Raw genomic sequence first — 26,266 nt, forward strand, 5'->3', positions numbered from 1 at the left:
TGCTTTCATATTTCTAAACTATTAGTTTGTCCCTAAAATGCTGAGGCCCATTAAATAGCTAGAACAAACTGTTGCTTAAAGTTTCCACTCAAAGTTGAACATCAGAACACCTGGTTCTGAGGGTTTCCACAGACTCCTGACAGGAGGTCATTTATTCCATTTCACCGCCCTTGACTGAGATGGTACGATGATGTCAGAACTCACTACGGTAAGGTTTTTGCCAGGATCAAGCAGCACACTCTGGCAAGGTGTCAGAGCCTGGGTCGTCTCCTGCACTTTGCTTTCTGTGCTGGGTGTGTTTCCCCCAGGTTGGAGCAGCTCCAACAACTCAGCTAAGACCAGGGAGGAAAGCGCCTGCAATCTTTAGGACCAGCTGTGTGCTCAGCCTGGCAGGCCAGGCCACCTTTGATCCCTGTGCCATTGCTGTGCCCAGCCCCACAGGCAGAGCTGCAGTGTCCCTTGGCCTATGCATGGTCAAACTCACCCCTTTTCATAGTGGGAGGAGTCTCCTCTACCTTTCACCCACTCCTGTGCCTTCTCCCTTCCCCTTTCTATGCGTGTTTGTTGTTCTCTAGACTCTCATCATTCCAGGGCTCTCTGTGACCCCCAGGCTTGACTTCCTGCGAGCCTGTGCTACCCCACAGTTGTCTGTACAACCTTGAAGGTTCCAGCTCTCCAGCAGTTGGCCCTTCCTCTTTTTTTATTTTCAATTGTTTAAATCAAACTTTGAGTTAACATATAAATAATGGGTTCGTTTTTTCATAAATACATGTCATTATCCCTTATTCTCATTGCCCCTCTTCCACCCTCACATTCTCTCCATCCTCCTCTGGCTGATACCTTCCCTCTCCAAATGGTGCTTCTCTTCTTTCCCATCTCAGAATCAAAGCCTTTTCTTTCATCTGTCTCATGTTCTCTCTCTCTCTCTCTCTCTCTCTCTCTCTCTCTCTCTCTCTCACACACACACACACACACACACACATTTTCTCCCTCAAATGTCACCTTATTATTCTTCATAGCTGAATGCAATTCTGCTGTATGTATGTATTCATGTGTATATCTATACATTTTCACTTTATATTCTGCTGAAGGAGATCTAGACTGGTTACATATCTTGGCTACTGTGCATACAGCAGCAATAAACATGGACATGGAAATATCTCTGGTTCATTAAGAGTTCTTCGGGTACATATTCAGGAATGGTATAGCTGGGTCATATGGTGGCTGTCTTTAGGTTGCTGAGGGACTTCTACACGGATTTCTATCAACAGTCAATAAACCTCACTCATCAGCATTTGTTGTCCTCTGTTATCTTGATGACAGCCTTTCTGAGTAAGGTGAGATGTAATCTAAAGTAGTTTTAATTTGCATTTCTTTGATAGCTAAAGATATCAAAGTCTTTCTCCAATGTTGATTGGCCATCAGTGTTTTAAGCCCGTCTCCTCCGTTCAGTAGCCCATTAGCTGACAGGATGATTGGGAGGGTGGGGGTCATTCTGTTTTTACAGTTCTTTATGTATTCTAGCTATTAGTCCTACTAGTCCACTGCCTAATGTTTATTTGGCATAGATAGACCCCCAATCTGTAGTCTGTCTTAACTCTGGTGATTGCTTCCTTTGCTATAAAGAAGCCTTTAAATTTATGCATCCCTACTTGTCAATTCCTTTAAAAATGATCTCCGGGGCTGGTGAGATGGCTCAGCAGTTAAGAGCGCTGACTGCTCTTCCAAGGTCCTGAGTTCAAATCCCAGCAACCACATGGTGGCTCACAACCATCCGTAACGAAATCTGATGCTCTCTTCTGGAGTGTTTGAAGACAGCTACAGTGTACTTAGATTAAATAAATAAATTAAATATTAAAAAACAAACAAAAACTAAAAATGATCTCCTATGCTATGGGAGGATTATTTTTGCAGAATGTTCCATGTCAATATCTAGAAGTGTTTTCCACCAGCAGTCTTAATGCTTTGGTTCTTATATTAAGATCTTCACTTGAAGCTCCATCACTGCACAGGCCCCCTCTGTACAGATCTCCCTCTGTAGCTCTGAAACAGCTTTTTCCAGTGCTGAGCTCCAAATTCATTGTTAGCATAAGTTTACAATGGCATAAATTTTGTTTTACAACTCTGAACAGTTATAGCTTTTTGATATTATCTCCTGAGTCCTATCCAACAAGAGGGAGATATATTCTGAAAAGAGCCAGAGCTCCAACATCAGCTCATAACAGAAAACCAAGGCTGAGATGGTTGAGAGGACTTGAGAATCTTTCAGACTCCGATGGCCTAACAATGTCAAATTTAACATATCTTTCTTTTATTTATCTTTTCATTTCTTAGAAGACGAGTAGAAAAAGAAAAATTCTCTCCTTCCCCATGCAGTATGTATGTATGTGTTTTGTGTGTGTGTGTGTGTGTGTGTGTGTGTGTGTGTATGTATGTATGTATTATGTCTATGAGTGTTTTGTTTGCATGCATATAAGTGTACCCCATGCATGCAGTGCCCACAGAGGTCAGGAGAAGGCATCAGATACCCTGGAACAGTGAACTGTCATGTGAGTCCTGGGAATTGAACCCAGGTCCTCTGCAAGAGCAGCTAGTGCTCTTAACCCCTAACCATGTACTTCTAATTATCTACTGACTTCCGAGTTTGGCTCAGGACAGTAATATAAATTCAGTCGTCATGAAAACTCAAAGTTGGGTTGCAAATAGGAGTCTTCATATTCAATATGAACTCTCTGGATGGTAAGGAAAGGGAGCCAGGCTTTCCATAGTAAACTCAATTTCAATTTCTCTCTGGTCGAGAATTTCTAAGCAAAAATCAATTATAAGATGAGTCAATACAACAGCTCTCTGGAGCAAAGCAGCAGTTTGACTTTTTCTAGTTTCTCTCTACTGCCAGGCTGAGCTGCATAAGAAGTAGGTTGTTTCACCAGCTGAGCATTTTCCTATTGAGCGGTTGGTTTCCTCTCAGGTTTCTGCAGGTCCCCAAGGATGCTCTAGTGAACAGGGTTGCCATCCCTACCTCACGGTAGCCCAAGTTCCTCAGACAGCAGCAGGCTAGAGATCTGCTGAACCATTGGGAGTCCACCGACCAAATCCATGGAAGATGTGCTTGCTACCTGCCTCTGGCCTTCCACCTCACTAAGCTCAGGCTGGCAGATAGCGCAATAACACACCGTCTTAGCAGCCTAGACAGTGCTCCGTGTAGTATGGAGGCCAAGCAGGCTTTCCTCCTACACCACAGCACATGTCTGCCATGAATCTGAAGCTAACGCGTTTTAGAGACACAGACATGGGCATGTCAAGGTTTGGAAAAGGGGAAACCTGCAGGCAGTGTAGAAAATCCCTTCTGTCCTTGTCCTCCACATGTTTCTCTTGGTGTCCAGAGTCCAAGGGACCAAAGCCAAAGCTTCACTTGGCTGTTTCCTGGCTTCCTTTTGAAGAGAAAAGTGTTGCCTCCTGGGGGAGGGGAGGAGGGTCCCAGCACAGCTGCAAACGCACCTAGCAGCACTCGCCACATGTTAGTTCACCAGACAAACTCAACACCTCGAGAGCAAAGTCTGGTTTTTTGTTGTTGTTATTTTTTTGGGTCCCCCCCACCCCCGTACCTATCTCTCCTGGTCTCAACAGCCTCACAGGAGCAAGCCAGGAGACCCTCAGGAAAGAAAAGAGTGAGCAGGAGCCTGCTTTGAAATCCCTTTCCCTGTCAAGTTTTGTGACTACCAGGGAACAGCTAAAGCAGACTCTCACAGAGAAAGATATACCCACTCACCACTGTGGGCACCGTCAACATTTAAAACGACAGAAACACAAAAAGATATCATCCATCTATGTTCTGAAAGTCAGTAACTCTTAGATCCCAGCTTGAGAATCTTGCTTCTCCTTCACGTCAACAAACCTTGGTGTCATCTGTTCTGAAAACGTGTGACATCAGAAGTAGACCTCCACATCAGGAATGAAAACAGCATGCTTCCTGGTACCAAAGGATACTCAGGTTTCCCAGAGCAAAGCCTAGCTTCTCCCTCTGAACGCACTCTTGCCTCAGATCCAGTGGCATGCATTTGTGAAGACAGATGGCATCTGTAGTCAGGGGCCAGGGATCAAACTCACAACCTTGGCCTCATTAGCAAAGGACTGTACAGAGCAAGGCAGCTGCAGCCTAGATATAGCAATGGAGGGTGTGACAGCCACGACACTAGGAAGTGACCAAGCATGCCAGGCTTCTGGATGTCTCATCTCAATCTAATGAGAGCTGTCGTAGGCTTAACAACATTTTTTGGATGACTCCACCAAGGGAGGCTTCCTCATGACAAATGGGAAGTAAAGTGTATAACTGGTCAGCTGGCCAGGCAGCGTGAGGTAACAGGAACACATCAAACCAGACACAGAGGGTGCCTTCTAGTTCATATCACATATCACAGGGACATGAAGGAATCCATTTAACACACATGCAAAAGAAAGCCCAGAGTGAAAAAGTGCACAAAGTAGGAAAGCAGCTGCAGAAGCCGGAGGGCTGCAGACAGCTCATCCTTCTCTCAGCTCTTCTTTACACCGCCAGACCCCAAGCCTCCGAGGAATGAGAAACACAGGAAAGCTCGTCCTATCTTCAATCCTCCTTCCTTCCAACCTCAGGGAATAGTCAAAGGACATCAACGTTCATCAAAACCTGCCTCCACAGGAAACTCACCAGGGAGTCGGAAAAACAAACCTTCTCTCTCGTGAACATAATTGTATCTTAACGAAGGGCAATTTTCTCAAGGATTTATTTGTATTTTATGAGTGTTTTGTCTGAATGTATGAAAGTGTACTTTTTTTTTTTGCATGCCTTGTGCCCATGGAGGCCAGAAAAGGGCCCTTGATTCTCTGGATGTGGATGCTGGGAACTGAGCCTCGGTACTTTGCAAGAGTAGCGACTGCTCTTATCCTCTAAGCAATCTCGCCAGAGCCTTAATGAGTCTCAATTTAATCCCAGAAGCCCAAAAGAATCCAATGGACTCTTGGATTCCTTAGTGTAATAATACTTTTAACAAACTAACCGTGTGGATCGATCACAGGGGAAACTGCCTTTCTGTGCATTTGTTTAGGAATCCTTATGTTTATCTGCAAACTTAAATTATGAGAGACGAAACAGTACTGACTCTGTAGCCAAACCTCATGGGTTTCAATCTTCTGTAAGGGGAACCTCTCTCCATTTTCTTATCTATTTTACAGCTCACTGACTTGCTATGAAAAGAGAAAGTGAGTAAAATACACTGGGGAAGTGTTTTTAAATGCCACCCCTCATCAAGGCTATCATCCTCTATGAGGGCTAGTTTTATGTCAGTGTCAGCTGCAGTCATGCGGGAGGAGGAAACCTCACTGAGAAAAGGCCCCCACCACACTGGGCTTGTGGATGACCCTATGGGGGCATTTTCTTGATTGATGATTGGTGATTAATGATTGATGTAGGAGGGCCTAGGTCACTATGGGCAGTGAAACCTTTGAGCTGGTGGTCCTAGGTGCTGTAAGAAAGCAGTCCGAGCAAGCCATAAAGAACATGCCATAGACGGAACTTCCCCATAGCTGCTGCATCAATTCCTGTCTCCATGTTCCTGCTTTGAGTTCCAACCCTGACTTCCTTGAATGATGGTCTAAAAACTGTAAGGTTTAACCAAGCTTTTCCTTCCCAAGTTGCTCTTGATCATGGTTTTTAACCACAGGAAAACCCTAATTAAGACATCTTCAAAAGTATACCATTGGGGGAGGGGATAATACTAAGCTCTACCTTCCAATTTATAGGAAGGAAAATCTTTATTTCTTTAGAATCATTTTACTTTGAAGACAAAAATGACATTCCCTAGTTGACTCCTTCACTCCCTTGGCTAGGTTTTGAAAGCCAACAATGCAATGAGTAGCCCATGAAGATCCTAATTCCCAGGTTGGGCCTAAGATGATAAAAGGCAACAGCCGGGCCAGTGAGATGGCTAAGGGGGTAAGGCCATGGTACACACTTGCTGAGACGCAAGCACACACACAGGCATAATTAAGTAAAAGATAACTGATGTCATGTGAGGTGAATAAGAAACTTTCTGGACCTACTTACTCTGCGGGGAAGGTGATGGTGACATCTCCTGAGAGACTGGTGCTCTGGGGGAAGAGGGTGAGTCCCAGACAATGCTAACACTGAACACAAGGGGGATCAAGGGTTTAGGAAGTGACTCTTTACTATGCTATCTCAGCACAGGCATCTGGGGCCTGCTTTGAGCTGATGAAGAAGGACCAGGACAAACCAAAGACTGGACGTGGCAAGGAAGTTTTATAAGCCTATGATACGAAAATGCAAAGAGCAGAGTAAGTCCCAGAACATTATATTTACTCTACCACAAGTGCCTGCTCAGTGGACCACAGGCTGGGCCTCCATAGCCTGCGCTGTGAGGTGGGCTCAGTCAGTTACAGAGTACCACTGAGTACCAAGCCTACTGAGTGTTTACTTTAGAAGATGATGGTAGTGAAGAAGCAAGACAGTCTAGAAAGCGGGAGTCCTAACAATCCTAAATGCTCATCAGTACTTGTCACCATCCTATTCTCCCAGTGCCTTGGACCATGGGAAGGAGAGAGGGAAGGGGTCCTTCTAAGTGAAGCACACATACTCATGCTAAAAGGTCAGGGGCAAGGACAAGAGTGTACTGCACATTTCAGTGAGTGGCAAACAGATACTGCATTGCCACGTTAACACAGTGCAATACTCCAAAGCTAAGACAAAGGGAAGGGAACAAAGAAATCTAAGAGAACACTTGACGGAATATTAAGGCCCTTAGGCATTGAGAAACCATGGCCCAATGGCCCTAAGGATTTGAGCAGTAGCAGAGGGGGTAGGTAACAAAGAGCCTCAGGATGGGAAGTGGTGGAAATCAGAGGGTGGCCTTGGGTCCCAAGCCCAACTCTACCCACAAGCAGCCTACGGGCACCCAATTACTAACCAGCAGAAGAGGAAGGACCATGACATTAAACTGTTGAGTAAAACGCCCTGTGTTCTCCGTGGGGAAGGAATGAAGAAGAGTGTGGGTTGAGGAAGTGCAATGTCTGTGGGATCCCCAGGCACCCTTGTGAGTTGTCCCAGATAGGAGCTGGGAAAGGTGAATAATTTAAAATTAGAGAGGAGGATCACAAATGGCAAAGTTGAAGTGGTCATGAGAAGGGGGAGGGCAGGAAGGGAGCGTGAGATGTGAGGCATGTGGAGACATGGACCAGGAGGAAAGGGCCAGATGCCAGACAGACACATAAGGGAAGAAAGCCACTCTCAGCTCTCTCCTGCTTTTTCTCACCTGAGAAAAGGAACAAGTGCCTCCCCCTAATGGGGGAAGGGAAAGCACCCCAAAGCCCTGACCTGCTCCTCAAAACCATCATCCTTGCATCTCCCTACCATTTGCGAACTCCCACCACCTACCATCTGGCCCTCCACGGCACACATAAACATTTACTGGGTGAAAGCCAGAAGTAGGCGCTATGATGCTCGGTTTAATAATAAACACTGCAAAATCAGAGCTGGTTTCCCTTATATGCTACATCAAAAATCTTTTCATGTATACTTTTAGATGTGAAGATGGGGAAATATGTCCATGGCCACTGAGCCAGTAAACAGAAAATTTGGGATCAAACCCAGGCCCAATATAGTTCCAGTGCCTAGAGAGTTGAAAGATGGCCTGTCATGATGACAGACCAGACACAAACTTGAGAACAGAGCTAATTCCAACAAGCAAAAGCCAAGCTCACCCAGAGGAAGGAGAGCATAGAGAAGACTGTGCTTGGGCCAGACCTAGAGGCTAGGAGACCAGGAGAGAGCTGAGAGTTCTGATCAATGGTCTCTGCCCCAGGCAGAAACACTGCTCAGAAGCCGGTCAGCTGATGAGAGAGTTGCTGTTCTGACTAGCGAGTAGAGAAGTGGGTCTGCACGTTCATCACCAGGACAAGCTTCTAAAGAGTGTTCTCTAAACACGGTGCTTTGTTCATGTGACTCTTCCTAGACAGAGTACATAGTCAGCCCAGAAGATGGTGGTCAGGTTTCCCTGTGCATTATAGAAAAAGACCCACTATGTGCATTCATCCATGCCACTCTTTCATCATGAGGAGAGCACACGACTCACTCTTCTGGGCACATCTAGGTCCCCACAGGCTGGGACAGAAGCTAACAAAGAAACCTGAGATAATACCATTACCAAGGTCACCATCATCTTCTGCTGAGACGACCCTGCACATCCTTCCCAGTGGCTTCCCATCCACCTGCTAAGGCAGGTAGGAGCTCATTTCCTCAACAAACTTGGGAAAGAGCTCCAAGGAGAAAGGAGGGCCCAGCCTAACAGCTCAGCAAGCTGAGCAGGACCTGGGAGCCAGCCCTTCCTGGATAATATTCTGTCCAACTTTTTTTTCCCCTCCTTTTGTTAATTTTATTATTCATTTTTCACCGCGATGGTTCCCCCCCCCCAACTCTAGTGCCCCCTCACAGAGCCCCTCAGCCATCCTCTCCCCTTATCCTTTGAGAGGGTGCCCCCTGGGTATTCCCCACCTCCTGCCCTGGAGCATCCAATCTCTGCAGGGTTAGGCACATTCTTTCCCACTGAGGCCAGGCCAGGCAGCCCATTTGAATGGATTCCACAGACGGGCAGAGCTTTAGGGACAGATCCTGCTTCAGTTGTTGGACCCACTTGGAGACTGAGCTGCACATCTGCTACATATGTGCTGGGGGCCTCAGTACAGCCTGTGCACACACTTCAGTGGGTGGCTCAGTCTCTGAGACCCTCCAAGGGGCCAAGTTCATTGACTCTGCTGATCTTCCTGTGGAGTTCCTATCTTCTTCAGGGCCTTCAGCCCTTCTCCCAACTCTTCTATAAGACTCCCTGGGCTCTGTTCAGTGTTTGGCTATGGGTCTCTGCATTTGTTTCAGTCAGCTGCTTGGTGGAGCCTCTCAGAGGATAGCTATGCTAGGCTCCTGTCATGCATGTCCTTCTGGGTTACCTCACTTAGGAGGGTATTTCTATTGATAGGGAAAAGATCTTCACTAATCCTACATCCAACACAGACTATTATCAAAGAAAAAATTTAAAAAAAAACTCAAGAAGTTAGATTCCAACAAGCCAAATAACCCAATTAAAAATGTGGAGCAGTGCTAAACAGAAAATTTTCAAAAGAGGAATCTCAAATGGCCAAGAAGCACTTAAAGAAATGTTCACCATCCTTAATCATCAGGGAAATGCAAATCAAATTGACTCTGAAATTCCACTTTACACCCATCAGAATGGCTAAGATCAAAAACTCAAGCAACAGTACATGCTGGTGAGGATGTGGAGAAAGAGGAACACTCCTCCATTGCTGGTGGGATTGCAAACTTGTACAACCACTCTGGAATCATTCTGGCAGTTTCTCAGAAAATTGGAAATAGTTCTACCTGAAGATGCAACTATACCTTTCCTGGGCAAATTACCCAAAAGATTTGTCCATCTCCACGTCTCCACAGTGGACGATTGTTCCACTGTGTTCATAGCAGCTTTATCTGTGATAGCCAGAAGCTGGAAACAACCCAGATGTCCTTCAGTGGAAGAAAGGATACCAAAAAAGGTGGTGCATTTACACAACAGAAAACTGTTCTACCTTAATTAGCCCCTCATTTATATTTTAAGGCTCTTTATTGTATAAAATATACAAACAGAAAGCCACAAAGAGCAAATTTATTATAAGGCAGGTATCCCTGTAACCACCATGCAAGCATCTAAAAAGAGAAAACACCCGAGAGTGGCACACAGAGGTGCGTATGAAAGCAAGCAACGAGCCAGGAAGCTGCATCCTCTGTGGCTTCTGCGTCAGTACTTCCTCCATTCACTGCCATGAATTCCTGCCCTGGCCGCATTTGATGACGAACTATGATGTGGAAATATAAACCAAACAATCCCATGTCTCACCAAGGTGCTTTTTGTCATGGTGCTTATCAGAGCAACAGAAATCCCAGCTAAGATAATGACTTACTTTCTTAGACACTGAGTGAGGATTCACAAATTTAAACATATAAACCTGTTGCAGCTTTTTAATCCTTTCTGAAATTTGAATTACTCCCTATATGGCCCAAGTCCTTGTCACATGACCTAGAGACATCACTAGTTCCCTTGATGTCTGGACCCATGTAAAGGTATATGGCCTGTCCTCGATATAGAATGAGATTTCTTTTATACTGGAATATAGATTTCCAGATTACTCTCTGGGAGCCAAGGCTGCTCACTGCTAATGGGCCAGTCACCTTGGCCAGCACTGCCCACTCACAGAAACCTCTTGGCTTCCTACTGACGTCTCCAATTCAATCACTCACATTGATGACTATGGTTTTCCTTTGAACATTTCTATGTTAAATTGTGTGCTAAGAACTCTAGTTCTCAAAAACACAAAGGATGATAAGATTAGAGATTCAATAATTATCCAGTTGCTTTATTCTATGTTACATGAAAAAGATTTAGGCTAACAATACCACCAATAATAATTATGATTGCTAGAAAGTTTTTAAGTTACTTCTATTTTCTGCATATAATGTCAGCATTCTGTTTGCGTTTCTAATTTATCTGCTATATGCAGTCCTACATCAAACTGTATTTGCTATGAGACATGCAAAAAATAGAAAAGCACAACCAAGCACAGAAAAAAAAAAAAAAAAAAAAAGACAAATTCACTCCAAACTGGCCAACATACAGACCTCTACACAGGACTCTATGATCAAAGAATTTATGGAAATAATATTTTTAAACTTTTTTTGAGATGGTATCTACCTTTACTTAGTTTATTTCTATGTGTATTGATGTTTCACCTGCCATGTGTCTGTGTGAGGGTACCAGATACTCTGGAACTAGAGTTACAGAAGGTTAGGAGGGGCCATGTGTGTGCTGGGAATTGAACCTGCATACTCTAGAAGAGCAGCCACAGCTCCTAACCATCGAGCCATCTCTTCAGCCCCAGAAATGATTATTTAAAGATTTAAAGCACAGCTAATGTGGTGCAGATGCTGGTAAGAAACACTAAAGAGAGAAAAGCAGGAAGACTAAGCTCAAGTCCAGCCTGGGCTACATGAGAGCTTGTCTATAAATAAATAAATGGATACATAAACAGGAATTCTCACTCAGTGCCTGAGAGCAGTAAGCAGGCTAAATAGGAGCATTCAGATGACAGAATAAATGAATAGAACTTCGTGAATACACAGAGTGGAGAGTGAAGAAAACTGAACAACAATGTACAATACAAAGCCCCGAGAGATAAAGGCTTGACGAAAATCTTTAAAGGCACAGCACCCAAATATCGACTCCCACACAGGGATCAGCAGGGCGAGCAATGTGACTTCCCCTCAGACACTGGGGAAGAGATGCCAAGTGCTGAAGGAAAAGAGCACCAACCAAGACTTCCAGGCCCAGGAAAACGATCCTCCTGAAATCAACACAGAAGAAATCCCCCCAAAACAAAACAGTACAAAACAAAACAAAAAGCAAAAAGTGGCAGAATTCATAAAGCACAGACCGGCAACTATACAATTTTAATAAAGTCCTTCAGACTACAAGGAAATGTCACCAGATGGTAATATGAATCCCCAGGAATAAACTAATAACGGCAGCTAAATGTCAATATGTGGGTAAATATAAAAGACTACATAGTTTTCTTATTTTTTCTTTTTAAAAGTTCTACTTTGGTTGCTCACAGTCCTCTCCCTTTTCAGGGGATATGACATCCTCTTCTGGTTTCTGCAGACTCTGCCTACACATGGTGCACAGACACACAGGCAGGCCAAACACCCATACACTTAAAATAAGTTTTGAAAAATGAAATTTCTAAAAGGAAAAAATGAAACTATGTTGGAGTAAGTCAAGTTATTACTAATATGGAATATGGTTGGTGAGATGGCTTAGCAGGTAAGGATATTTGCCGCCCAGCCTGACAACCTGAGTTGGTTATCTGCGACCCTACATGATAGACAGAAGGAGAGAAACATTTCTCATAAGCTGCCCTCTAACTCCCCCACCTCCACCACACACACACTCACTTGGAAGGGGGGATAAAAATGTAATGAATTATAAAAAAAAAGAAATACTGTGATAATTAATATGCATACTGTAATCCATAGAGGATTCATTTTTTAAAAAGTCCAAAAAACTAACAAAGGAGCAGGGCCTATGGTGCACAGCTGTGGTCCTAACACCCAGGTAGCCGAGGCCACAGGATCATGAGTTTGAAGTCATCATGGTCAACACAGTGAGACAAAAACAAAACAAAAACAAAACAACCAACCAAACAGAAAAACAACACAAAGAACAACCCTCTCCCCCAGGGTACATATAGAAGCAAAGAACAAAAGAGTCAGTGTAAAACCAACATTTCAATAACTGTATCAGGCAAATATAAGTATTCACTGAAAAAGCAAGTAAGTTGATGGGATTAGGAAAGCAACATCAAATATGCTTCACGTTGGAGATACAGTGAGAAGATTTCATTCAAAGGCATAGCCAGGCTGAGAGGACATAGAAGAGCTCAGCACTGTCCACTGTAATCGTAAGGGAGATGGAACAGCTTTATTCACAGTGGATAAGACAGACTTCAAATCAAAAAGAAGAAAGGCAGAGTCATCTCTCAAACTCCAGAGAACAGCACAGTGAATGAGAACGACTGACTGCTGCTCTCTAGACCAGGAGTAAGATAGGGATGGCTGGTTCTCTGAACTGAACCGAGGGTTCTTGTCAATGTGAGAAGGCAGGGAATAAAGACAGCCAGACTCTGACAGACCAAGCAAAACTGTTTACGTCATAGATGACATGATCCTGTATGCAAAAATCCGAAGTCATCTTTTAAGAAGAGCTATTAACGGGAGCTGGTGACGTGGCTCAGAGGATAGAGACTCTTATTGGTGAGCCGGACAACCTGACCTACATGATAGGATTAGAGAACTGACTCCCACAAGTTGTTCTCTGACAATTCGCCTACACATGAACACACAAAATAAACACATCTGAAAAGGAACTAGTAATGAGATTATCACGTTTGCAGGCTACAGCATCCATATGTAAAAAAACCAATATTTTATAAATAAAAAGGATAATTTGAAAGTGAAATTAATGAAACAATTCCATTCACAGTGACTTAAAAGAGAACCAAAGACACTCGGGAATAAAGTTGTAGAAATGTAAAGCCTGAAACCCAGCTACTATAAGACACCGTTTGGTTGCAGCGGGGCATCCATGCATGTCCTGGTGTATGTACACTTGTACGCAAGTGCATGTGGGAGACGGGGGCCAATGCTCAGTGTCGTCCTCAACGGCTCTCTAAATTTTTAAAGATTTATTTTTATTCTTTTTAACTTATGTGTATGTGTAAGTTGCTGTATGTGTGGTGGTGTCTGTGGAGGCCAGAAGATGGCATCACATTGCTTGAAGCTGGAGTTGTGAGCTGCCTGATGTGGTTGCTGGGAACGGAAAACAGCTGCTCTGGCAGAGCAGTAAGAGCTCTGAAGCACTGATCTCTCCACTCCTCTACTGTAGTTTCTGAGATAGACTCACTTACTGAACTTGAGTTCATTGGCTGGACTGGCTGGACAGGGATGCTCTTGTGTCCAATTCCCCAGGGTTGCAGATACAGACACAGGCTGCAGTGCCAACTTTCTACAAAACATTTTTTAGAGAAATCAAAACTATTCTAATTGGAGAGTCATGGATTGGACCATCTGCCACTATAAACTTAGGTTTTATTGTGAGCATGTGAAGCCCACATTGATCCAGAGAGTCACGGTAGCTCTTACCAAAATGCTGGCAGACTTTGTTGCAGTAGAAAGATGAAAAGCCTAAAACTTACATGAAAATGTCAAAAACTGAAAACAAGCCAGGTGTAGTGACACATGCCTTTAATTCTAGCACTTTAGAGTCAGAGAGATGCAGATAGATCTCTGAGTTCTAGGCCAGCTTGAGCTATATAGTAGGTTCCAGGACAGTCAAGGCTATGTAGCAGAAAGACCCTATCTCCAAACAACAATAAAACAATGACCCCCCCCCAAAAACCCTGGAAATAGCCAAAAATAATTTTGAAAAAGAATAAAGTTAGTGGATCTATCATACTAAATCTCAAAGTTTATAATACAATCTTTAAGGCAATGTGGCTTAGCTCAAGTATAATAAGACATAGTAACGAGGGAGGAGAAATCCCAGAAATGAATAATGAGCACTTGTTCAGCTGGGTTATGTCCCACTAAAGGTCACAGCAACTCAATAGGAAAAGAGTATCCTTTCTAATAGACGGTGCTTGGTCTACAGGGTGGCCACCTGCAAAACATCATTAGACCCTCACCTTACACCACATACAACTATTACCTCTAAGCAGATTAGAGACCCGAAGTAAAGGTTAAACCAACAGAGCTTCTGGAATAAGACATATTGTTTAGTTTAGACATACTAATAAAAGGGTGATCTATAAAATAAAAATTGATAAGATGGACTTCATCAAAATGGAAACCTTTTTCTCTTCACCTGACACCATAAAAATGAAGGTATAAGTCACAGACAGACAACACTCATAAAATGTCAATCTGATATCCAGACTGTGTAAAGAATTCTTACCATTCAATAAGAAAACCAAATGGAAGACAGACTTGCATGCACACCCATGTACACATACATACCCATTCACACAAGTGCACACATGAACATACACACACAGTATGAGAAGTGCACACATGAACATACACACACAGTATGCGCATAGCAAAAGCTCTTAGATGTTTCACCTGTGAATAGATACGTCACTGCAGAAGACAAAGGGATAGCTGATAAGCAGGTGAAAGCTGCTGATGCTGTTACTCTCTAGGTAACACACACTAAAAGGAAATATATGACAAATGTATTACAATGGATCTGAATAAAAGACCTGACACCATCAAGTGTTAAAGAGAACATTAAAAACCCAGAACCCTTGTTAATTGCTGATGGAAATGTAAAATGGGATTGCTGCTTTGGCAAAGAGATGATCAATTTGCTAAAAAGCTAAACAAACTTACCAATTCCTTAGCTAGGAATCAACACAAAGGAGTGGCAACATTCTGCAAGGTTTGAACACAGTGTTCACAGCAGCTTTGTCTATAGTGGCCATAAGCGGCAGGAGGATGCCCATTAGCTGGTGAACGGATAGGAACATGTAGCTCAAGATAATGAAATGACCATTAGGGTGGGAGATGAAGTGCTTGCTTCACAAGTATGAGTTCAGATCCCCCTGCCCCAAACCATAAAATGAGCCAGGGATGGTGGCGTTCATCTGTAACCCAGCAATGGTAAGATGGGAGAAAGAGACTGGCAGATCCTTAGAAGCTTGCAGGTCAGGTAGCCTAGCCTACATGGCAAAGTTCCATGGCCACTGAGAGACTTTCTGAAGGAACAATACTCAAGGTTGTCCTCCGACCTCTACTTGTAAGCACACCCATGTGCACATACATACCCATTCACACGAGTGCACACATGAACATACACACACAGGCATGCACAAATATATGAGCATTGGACACACACACGCACATACGCACACATATGCACACACATACACACAAAGAGGAATGCCCTTTTGATATATGCTAAAAATACAGGTAAATTTAAAAAACCATACTGAAAGTAGAACACTTCGACTATATATCCTGTGATTCCATTTATATGAAATTTCTACTAAAAGAAAAGCTGTAGCAACAGGACATCTGCAGTGGCCTGGGGATAGGAGTAGGGCTGGAAATTATAATCAGTGAAGTCATTTCAAGATTCAAAGTAACCAGCCACTCAGAGACAGAGAGGATACAAATGATGCCAAAGGGAGGCAGAAGGAAAAGATCCAGAAGAAAGGTACAGTGTGTTCGTGCCAGCTCAGAGAACTACCAAACACACTGTGTCTAACGGCGGAGAATGGAAACCTAAAATAGAGAGGAAGGTGAAAACCCAAATGCCAATTGCAAACACTAACTCATCATCTTTAAACCTTCTCGTCAGACGCAGGGTTTTGCAAGAACACACAGACACAGGCTTCCATCTTGGAGGACAGAGCTACAGCAACTGCTGTCATATCAATAAAAATGCAGGTACCTGGGAGACAAGGGGCAATTCTTTCTCTTCTTTGAACAAAAAGTTCTAATAATACCTTAAAAAGTCATAAATTATGTTGCTGTCATCTTCTGGGCCTTAGCTCAGCTTTTCCTTCTACAATTTTAACTGTTGGCTAAAAATATTTCTGCAAAACAAGAATGGAGAGAAAAAATAGCAATGTGAAAAGAAAGAAAGAAAAAGGGGCCATCTCTGGAGGAGGCTGGGGCCTCTGCTGTCTTCTCATAAAGACAAAAGAGGCATCTCTGGAGGAGCCTGGGGCTCTGGTGTTTTCTCATAAAATATAATTTTACTTGACATGTGAGCTAGGAAAGGCAGAAAGCAGGCTAACGCGTTCCATTCCAGGCAAGTGCTGGAGCAGCGATGCCCACACTTATAGATCACTAAATTACCGTAACAGCTCCCTACGGGTGCAGAGAGGGCAAGCCTGCCTTACCTCTTCCCCAGACAGGTCGTGGATTCCTCATTACCAGTTGCCAGTTACTTCAGGTCTACTTCTTGAGACATGGCTATAAAGGCCATTCTCAATGCTTGTGTGCCTCTATATCCAGCACCGCCTCATGAGGTGTCAACTACATGCTTAAAGGCTATAAAAATTAGGGGTGGGAAGCTGTGGGAACTAGTACCCTAAGGAACTAAAGCCACGGAAATCCTTTCCCACTGTGGGAAGTCCACACAGTGCAGAAAAAAACAAAAAAACAAAAAAACAAGTGGCATCAGGGCCTGCTTGAGGCACTATACAGTGTCAGCATTACTGTAGACATCCTCAAAGACGAGGCAGAGAGCCAAAGGTCCCAGAAAATAGGTTCCATTTGCTGGTGTCCAGGAAACTCTTTGATACGGTGGTAGATTGAATAAGAATGTCTCCCATAGACTCATGTGTCTGAACACTTAGTGCCCAGTTGATGGCACTATTTGGGGAGTTATGGGACTTTTAGGAGGTAGAACAATTCCTGAGAAACTATGTCACTAGAGGTAGCCTTTCAGGGTTTATAGCCTCGTCCAACTTCCTGCTTACATGCTCTGCTTCCAGTGTGTGGCTGAGATTGTGATTGCTCAGCTTCCTGCTCTTGTCACCATGGCTTCCTCAGCATTGTGGACATCTAGCTCTTTGGAACACAAAGCTGAAAGAAACTCTTCCTTAAGCTGCTTTTTGTCATGGTGTTTTTATAGCAGCAGCAAAAAAGTAATAAATACAGATACTCAACAGCCTCCATCCTCCTTCAGCCAAGGGCAAGTGGTCAGGACCACCACCTTTGGCCTCAGCACATCTCCCCGCCCACATCTAAGAGGAAGAGCAGAGACCCAAGTTCCAGGGAGCTGCTCCAGGGCACTTCCTTCTTTTCACATTCCACTCCCCTTAGCACATCACTCGGCACCTCTGCTGTTAATAAATACATACTGAATTAACCAGTTTTAAGGAAGATATATGGCAATGAGCTACAAGCCATAGCTATTTCTGTCTAAACGCCAGGCACTGTTGAAGGTGCAGATCTCTCCCCAAACAAAACAGTGAAAGTTCCTGCCTCATGGCATCTCTTAGTAAACCGAGGCAGACATGAACACAGTAATCAACAAACGAGCAGCAAAGCAAGCAGAGAGCAAGGTGGACAGAGAGCAGCAGGCTCCTGCTGCCCCTCAGAAGCTGGCCTTGGATTAACTTTCAATTGTCTTCCCCTGGAAACCTAATAAAGATAAAATGCCAGTTATGTTACCAGGCAACATGGCTTACTACAGCAATGACCTCTGATTCATAACGTCCATGTGGACCCATAGGAGTTACAGACCCTGATGGAGACAGTAGCTTTGGGCACCTACTGAGTGTGCTCATCATCTTACACTGGGCAGATGCTATTGAAAGCTCTGGAAATTCCAGGTCAGGCAGGCAGCATACTTCCCTGACAGAAATGGACAGAAAGCAGCCCTGGAAAGCTGAGGCCGCTGAGGACACTCACAGTCCATGCTTTTCTCTTGACTCTTGCACATACATCTAGACAGATGGGTCCTGTTTTAGTTTCTTTTCTGTTGCTGTGATAAAAGATTCTGGCCCAAAGCAACTCTGGTTGGAAACGGTTTATTTGGCTTACACTTCTAGGTCACAAACGATCACTGGGGGAAGTCAGGGCAGGAACTTAAGCGAGAACTGGAGAGAATCCATCAAGGAACACTACTTGCTGGCTCACTCTCATCCTTGCTCTGAAGCTCCTGCTCAGGTAACCAGCCTTCTTACAGCCCAGCCCTCCTGTCTATTGATCATTGATCAACTCAATCCCTCACAGACATGGGGTCTGAGTAATCTCTCAGTTCAGAGTCCCTTGAATGATATAGGTGGTGTCAAGCTGATAGCTGAATCTAACTAGGACAAGAACCAAGTGTGGCCAGCAGCATTCTTGTAGGTCAATATTGAACAGATCCAGAGAAGATCCTCTGAGAGGCACGGTTCATCGAGAGGCAAACCAGTGCTGAAGAGGACAGACGCAGACACAACAGGCTGCCTTGCTTGGACAAGATGTCTCTGAGGATCTTGTCACCCATGTCTCCATGCTACTTCATTAGTGACTGGCCACTGGTACACTTCAGGCTTTCTCACTTGTCCAGAAAAGGAAAGAAAACGTCCCCCAACCCATCACGCATCTAGGGCAATCCCATGTAAAAATGGCTCAGCACTGTAGCTACTTTAAAACGTGATGATTGGACTCCTCTCTCAAAGCAAGGGCTTGTCTAGCTGCTTACCGCCTTACCTCAAACAGTGACTGTCACCGCACATCTGAAATTCAGGGACAGTGACCAGCACAACACTCCTCCACCTACACCGTGTGCTTCCTGGAATCACTTCTTCACATCACACCCCTCCCCCAGAGCACAGCTCAGGAACTGGTCTGCACACACTACCACTGATATGTGTGCCCTTCTTGGGGAATCCATCTCCAGTTAGATCAAGAGGAATTAGGTCATGATCCCCCCCCCAAAAAAAAATCAAATTAGATCTGATTTTTTGACACCAAATTATGATTTTCTTTTAAAAGAAGAGCTGCATGATAAAAAGAAAGAAAAAATAGTATTGTCTCTCTCCCCCTTTCTTAAAAGGCTTAGTCCATTTGTAATTATTTATTTTCCTGATGGAATGGAAATTCCACAGGGACCATTTGCTATCTGGACCATAGTCCAGATATCTTTAGATCTTTATATCTTAATATCTTAACATAAAGTCCTGACAGATGAATAAATACTTGCGCGTGTGCGTGTGCCCCCCCCCACACGGGGGGGGGGGGAGAAGAGGGAGGGGGGTGGGGGGGGAGAGATCACCTTTCTGGGAAGTCTATTTGTTTAGGGTAGGGAAGCAGCAATGTATAGCTGAATAAACCCTCTCTGCGATGGGCCTTTATGAGATGCAGTTAACCTGCCAGTTTGCTCAGCCCTCCCTCCTTTGGCCTACAGCGACCTACCCCATCCTTCTAGAGCTAAGGACAGACAAGCATGGCTGCCCCCAACCTGGGCAGCAGTAATAAAGTTTTCTAGAGGAACAGGATCCTGATACACTGCAGTGTATTGGTGAAGCACTGAAAGCAAGTGCCTGTGGCAATATTTCATCACAGAGAACAGAAGAGTTTGAGTTTCATCATTAAAATTGATAAGGACTCTTCTGTCTCCATAGTCAAGTTTTGATGGCATGAAGGGATGGAGCCGACCCGAGGCCACGTTTAAACACAACAGAGATTAGATTGATTCTTTTTGTTACAGATGTCTGAGATTCTTTGATCTCAGTAATGGAGAGCTGGTGGAGACGCCCTGAGTGCTGCAACAGTTCCAGGACTTCCTCAACCACAGCGGTCACTAGTTCCATCTGAAACAGCCCAAGTGAAAGCTTGACAGGTGAACATGGGCCCAGTCTTCCAGGGATGTGAGTGCCCGAGTGACATATGGCATCCCAGGTGGCCTCAGCTGGGAGATACAGAAGGGGATCCCTACCACACCCTCCTCTACAGAAACCACCTCTGAAGCTGAAGACTCAGACTCCTCCCCTCTCCACCCCTACGCCCCACTTCCCAGGATACAACCTGTAACCACAAAGCCACATAAAACAAATCAGTCCAACTGAAATGGCAGCATGGGGCTGTGGGCACTAGACTGTGGCCAAATGAACTACCCTGTTCCTATCTCTTCGAAGCACTCCACTTTCAGGAGTCAACAGCTTCTCTAAGCATATTCCTTAGACCACTGTCCCCCAATGACTCACTTGGATGCCTCCTGATGGTGCTGTTTGTGGAAGTCCCAGAGCCTTTCAGAGGTAGAGCCTTGCTGGAGGAAGCATGCCACCAAGATTGGACTGTGAAAGTTTACAGTCTCATGCCAACTTTCAGATTACCCCCTCTGCTTAGTGTTTAGGGGTAGAGGTGTGATCTCTCAGCTCCCTGCCCCAGGTACCTGCTGCTACGCCTCCCTATGGACTTTCCCAAGCCAACTCTTCCTTCTGTAAGTCACTCCTGGTCGTGGTGTCTTATCACAGCGACAGTGAACACCTGGCGTGTGATCTCCCACCATCTTTCTATTACCCACCCTGCCAGCAGGAATTCTACGTGGAGAAAGCAAGTATAAAGGGAAACTGTGCTTCCCAGGGTGGCTAACTGCGTATGTGATGGCTATTCCTGGTTGTCAACTTGACTGCATTTGGAATGAACTACAATCCAGAAATGGAGGGCCCACCTGTGATCCAGATTTTGAAGCTGGAAAACACAGGCTTCTGACCCAGATCTTGATGTGGAGATCTTGAGGCATAGTAGCCATGAAAAGCTTGGGCCCAGGCAAGGTACTACATGCCTTTAATTCCAGGAGACTGAGGCAAGCAGATCTCTGAGTTCAAGGTCAGCCTGAGACAAAGCAAGTCCTAGATCCAGGGGTGGTGGTACACACCTTTAATCTGGCCACACCTTCTGCTGGAGACCTGCATGAGAACATTAGAAGGAAGTCTCTTCTTCACCTGCTTGCACTTACATTTTGGAGCCCATTTCTTCAGGACTCCAGTCTATACAGAAGACCAGCTGAAACAACTAGCCTCATGGGACTTCTCATTCCCAGCTGCCCATTGTTGGGTTAGTTGGACTACAGACTGTAAGTCATTACAATAAATTCCCTGGATATACAGAGACGTTCCGTTAGTTCTGAGACTCTGGGGACCCTGACTAATACGACCTAGGGTCACTTTCTCCTGCATCATTTGTGCCTGGCTCTCTCCAGGCAAGCTTCTGCTCTTGCCCCCCACCTGGTCTTCTCAAGGTCACAGTGTCTTCTGTTGTCGGGCAGTTCTCTCCTTGTTCAACCTTTGCTCCTCTTCCCTACATGCTCAGGACCACTCTGCAGGTGACCTCTGCTCCTGGCTCTCAGAGCACCCTCACAGCTTCCCCCTGCCCCCTGCCTCTGCTGGCTTCTCTCCCAGATCTTTTTACCCCATTCCCACTTCCTGCAGGTCCCTGAGCTGGCTTCCTCGGCCACAATTCGATAGTCATGCTATGTGCTCAGTGATTTCACTGTCTCTGGACTTTGAACATATTTATGTGTCAAAAGGCAAGCTTTAAGACTCAAATTTAGGCCTTGTCTATGTTTGTACCTTTTCCTTGCTGGTGCTACCCCTCAGGATGTAAATCAAATAGAACAAGTTGAAAAGCAAGCTTCTGATTTCCCTTTTTCCAGACCTGATTCTCTCCTTGTCCCCATCCTAGGCCTTGAAGCCTCTTTTTCTGCCTTCTGTATCTAGGCTATATTGAGCTGATCTAAATACTTTGTAAAGGTCAACAAGATTGTCTAAGAACATTAAACCATTCCGAAGCCCATGCTTTATAGAGATTAGTGGTCTGTTTTCTATAAAAACAGAATTCCAAAAGCTCTTGTACAGCCTGTAAGCCCCTCAGGGAGCCCCACGCCTGCTTCACCCATGCCGCTTTTGTTGAGTAAGGGCGTCCCGTGCAGAATGAGAGGTACCTTAGCCAATGGCACAATCTAATAGGCTGGCCTCCTAAATGCCAAGAGACTTTCATTTTAACCAATGCTTACCCTCCCTGCTTAAAACCAATTCAGAAGCAGAGGTAAGATTTGTTCCCACAACTCAGAGAGTTTGTGAGAATCACCCAAATGCTAAGTATGGAGTTGCGTAAGTTTCTAAGATATTTTATCCATTTCCGCCTCTCATTACCAAACTCGTCTACATTGCATTTTCTTACCACTGAAAATCACTCTGATCATCCACACAGAAAGAGAGAGAGAGAGAGAGAGAGAGAGAGAGAGAGAGAGAGAGAACAAAAAAGCAGCACATAAAAGACAGAACTGTGGGACACCCCAGTACACAGGATAGCAGCTCCTGCATGGTGTTCAATGGTTCAATGTCCGGTGACAGCTGACCCTCTCTGAGTGGTTCCCTGAGGAACCCACCAACATGAGCCAAGCACCCTAGGGAACTAGGAGCATCCAAAACCATTTTGGGCTTCAACATGGACTCCCACCTCCACATCTGTAGTAGCTCCCACAAGTGTGGCCAAGCCCAGACTGTGAACACTGCAGATGGGAGGAACCCTGGAGTAGCCGGTCTGTGAAGGGTAGAGAAGGAGGAGAGTGTAAGGAAAGAAGAAAGGCTTCAAAGTACACAGACCCAGAGGGCTGTGTCAGAGGGCACTTCCGCAAATTTTGTAAAGGAAAACTTTGTAAAGGAAATAAGTCAGAAAAGCAATCCACTGTATGTGACCCATGCAAACCCCTTATAACTACCTTAGTTGAGCCCAGTGGGCAACTGGCATTTCCAATGGTGAGATCAGAGCCCAATGGTCCCATGTCCAACCCACCTCCCTAAAACAGACTTCAACAATCAAAATGAGCGGTCCAGCCCACACGGTTACTCGCACAGAAGGCATTTCCTGTAGAAGGTAGCCACTTGGTCTCTGGGATTCCCAATGGAACTGATTTCTCCTTCTGGATTTCCATATCAACACCACACACACACCCACGCACAGACACACACACATACACACACACACACACACACACACACACATACACACACAGGGTAGAGATAAAGAAGGTTTCTCTGTGATGGCCACCATTTATTGTAAAAAAGGAGAAGAACGAGATGACTAGAAAAACATCCCCTTCCCCCTCCCTCTCCTTTCATTTACAGAAGCAGAAAATAGACTAGGGGACATGCGTCAGTGCTCAGACGATCTCAGTCAGTGGCAGATGAGATCATATTTGAGAGCCTCTTTGTGCCAAAGCCACAAAGCTAGCCAAACCATGGGACATTTGTTATGGTCTTCGGTGGGCCATGCTGAGCGGAACCAGTGAACTTTGGAGCAAAGTAGATCTTCCTTCTCAAAGAGTTTACTAAGACTTGGAATCTAAGACTTTATTTTCCATGAATATAAAATGGGTGCATACAGGAGTGAGTTACCAGGCCGACCCTTCTGAGAGCTACACCTCAAGGTTTAAAGCTCTTGAGAATGAAGAGAGAGCAGCTAGCTCCAGTGTTCACTGTGTCGGAGGGCGGCTTGTGTCCCTCCTGTCGGTCAAAGCACTACTGGACTCCTAGAGGGAGGGGACAGGCGTCTAGGGGCCTCCCATGCAAAGCCGTGGGGAAGCTACAGGGAAAGCAGATACCTACTGTTGGTCTTCATGCACATCTATCCTGCAGCACAAAGTCAAAAACAAGGACAACTGAAGAGAGGGAACAGAATCAGCACACTTCTCACAAGAACTACACGAAAGGAAACCAGATGTCAAAGCCTGAGAGAGCCAGCCCTTCTATCCACGTTCTGCATTCCTTTCCTAACCCTCTCAAAGGCAGTCTGAGGAGAAAAGTTCCTGAGAGTCGAGCCCTGAACTCTTCTGCTTGGCAAACCCAGTTTTCTGAAGTGTTCAGAAAGGGATTCTGAGTGCTGGGGTTCCCTTGACAAACTGCAGAGGCGGTGTCATTCACATGGAGAAAGGGCATCTCAGACATGGCTCCATCAGCACCACTAGCCCTCGGAGTTCACAGTCAACCAAGTGTCTTCCTCTCTCCTCTCCCACCTTCAAACTTCACAGGAAGTCAAGAGAGTCAGGTAGAGAGGACACACACACACAAAAACCAATGCTCTTTCTTTTTATGAAACATTCCAATTGTAACACGCAGTAGACTCGTGCATGTATGCATTCGTGCGTGTGTGTGTGTGTGTGTGTGTGTGTGTGTGTGTGTGTGTGATCTCTTATCCTATCACACTCTACCTTGGTTTATTTGGAGCTCACTGATAAGGCTTGACTAGCTGGCCAGCTAGGCTCTGAGATCCACCTGTCTCCACTGCCCAGTACTGGGGCTGTAGACACACGCTTGTCATGCCTACTTTTTACATAGATGTGGGTCCTCCTGCTTGTGGGGCAGACACTTTACCCTCTGAGCCATCTCCCCACTTTTATAATTCATATTTAAAATCACTTTGTTCTAACGACTGAGCCAGAGACCACACACTAAAAGACGATTTTCCTTCTTAGGAAATGAGTGTAAAGCAACCACAACAAAGCAAGCTTACCCATTTTTGAAATAGAGGACATGGGCTCTCTGAAGTCCTGTTTCTAGGAAAAAACCTAGTTCTTGATCGTGGGGAGCAGGGCCAGGCTTAGGGCTTCTGTTCTGAATATTAGTTAGCATTACCTAGAAGGGGAGAGAATTGGAAAAACTAATCAAATACAGATCAATGCCTCCTTCCTTCAGACCCTAGCTCCAAACACTCTGGAAGACTTGAACAACCAACGATAGGTGCTGTCTCTGAGTGCAAGCATCAGCAGCAGAGAAGACTCCTACCACAGGGGCCATCTGGGTAGCCCCGTAGCAAGCAGACTCTGAGAGCTCAGAGCATGGTACCAGCAGAATCATCACACCTGAAGTCTCTGCTAAATACCAGGACATTGCCAGGCAGGCTGAGTGAAGCAGAACCGGTCTCAGCAAAGAGCAGGAAGCCACTGCCCACCAATGGCTCCGGTCAGGCAGGCAGACACACGACGCAATTGGCACTAACTCTGGAATTCACCAGAACACAAACTCTCCAGGCTGCAGGGCTCAGGCCAGAGGGCTGAGTGCCATCGCATACATCAGAGGAAGAACTGAAGAACTAACCCTCTCCCTAAGCACGGCCTTGGGAAACCATGGGTAACCAGGTTAAAAAGGGTTTACTCTTTAGTTCTGAAAACAAAACAAAACAAAACAAAACACCAGAACAGACAAAGCTGCCAACTCCTCAGGTGAAAGACTTCCAAGCTGTGAACTGTAAACACATCAGCAACTCTCTTTAAACCTGGCAGTCAAAGCATTTCTCGGAGAGAAGCAGACCCACGGCACACTAAAAACCACACATGCAAACACGCTGCTCTTGTTTTCTGGAAGTCAGTAGCTCCTTAAAAGACTCAAACCCAAATACCCTAAAGGTTTTGAAACTACTCTCCAAGTATAAGAGAGTGAAGCAAATGCTAATCTACAGACTTTCCTTGGGGCACAAAGGAACGCACCGCACCAGGAACCCTTTGTGGGAGAATGAAACCCAGATGCGTGCTTCTACACTACATCCCAGCGGCTAATCCAACGCCCCGGCTCCTGCCCAACCCTGCAGTGTTCTTTCCCCAGGGACTGGCATCTCTACTCCACTGCAGCTCCTCTCTGCCAGGTGCCTAGTGCTGGAGGTGCACAGCGTCTTTCTTTTCCTCCTTGTCTAGCTTGAGATGATAGCATACATTACTCCGAGCTTCAGAATTTACCAGCACGTGACCAACTCCCCAGTCTGATTTCTAATCCAGGTTGTCAGACTCACGTAGCAACTGTGCAACTTGGATGCCCAACACTGAACCTTTCCAGATCGCTCTTTATGTCCTTTTGACAACGGCTTTTACTTTTGAAAAATACTGTATTACCCAAAAGTAAAAATAACTCAGTACAGTCCAAATGGAATTAAAAACAACCACACAATTTTATGTAAACATCTGCTGAGTAACAATCCAGACAGCTCTCTGTACATATGTATTAAGCAGAGACAAAAACATTTTACAAAGAAAAAAAAAAGAGGCCATCTTCTAAATTCTAGCTTTGAATTTAAGCCATTACATGTAATTTAGTTAATCTGGACAAAAGTCATTAAAGTATAACC

The 26,266-nt window shown here is 44.9% G+C and overlaps 1 protein-coding gene across 17 annotated transcripts in view; it reads right to left on the reverse strand.

Moving 5' to 3' along the window:
* Ttc7b (tetratricopeptide repeat domain 7B) overlaps nt 1-26,266 on the reverse strand; it is a 220,068-nt gene that overhangs the window by 121,429 nt on the left and 72,373 nt on the right. For 11 of the 17 annotated variants that reach the window (XM_006515334.3, XM_017314925.2, XM_017314924.2 and 8 more), the window contains 2 exons: nt 24,662-24,783; nt 23,758-23,781 (listed from right to left, as the gene is read on the reverse strand). The exons of 2 other annotated variants lie outside the window; for them this stretch is intronic. In XM_006515334.3, the coding sequence (XP_006515397.1) occupies nt 23,758-23,781; nt 24,662-24,783 (146 nt within the window). The remainder of the gene's footprint in view (nt 1-23,757; nt 23,782-24,661; nt 24,784-26,266) is intronic. 4 more of the 17 variants (NM_001374711.1, NM_001033213.1, XM_006515326.3 and 1 more) reach the window with 1 other exon arrangement.

Source organism: Mus musculus, chromosome 12 (assembly GCF_000001635.26).
Source record: "Mus musculus strain C57BL/6J chromosome 12, GRCm38.p6 C57BL/6J".
NCBI classification, from domain to species: domain Eukaryota; kingdom Metazoa; phylum Chordata; class Mammalia; order Rodentia; family Muridae; genus Mus; species Mus musculus.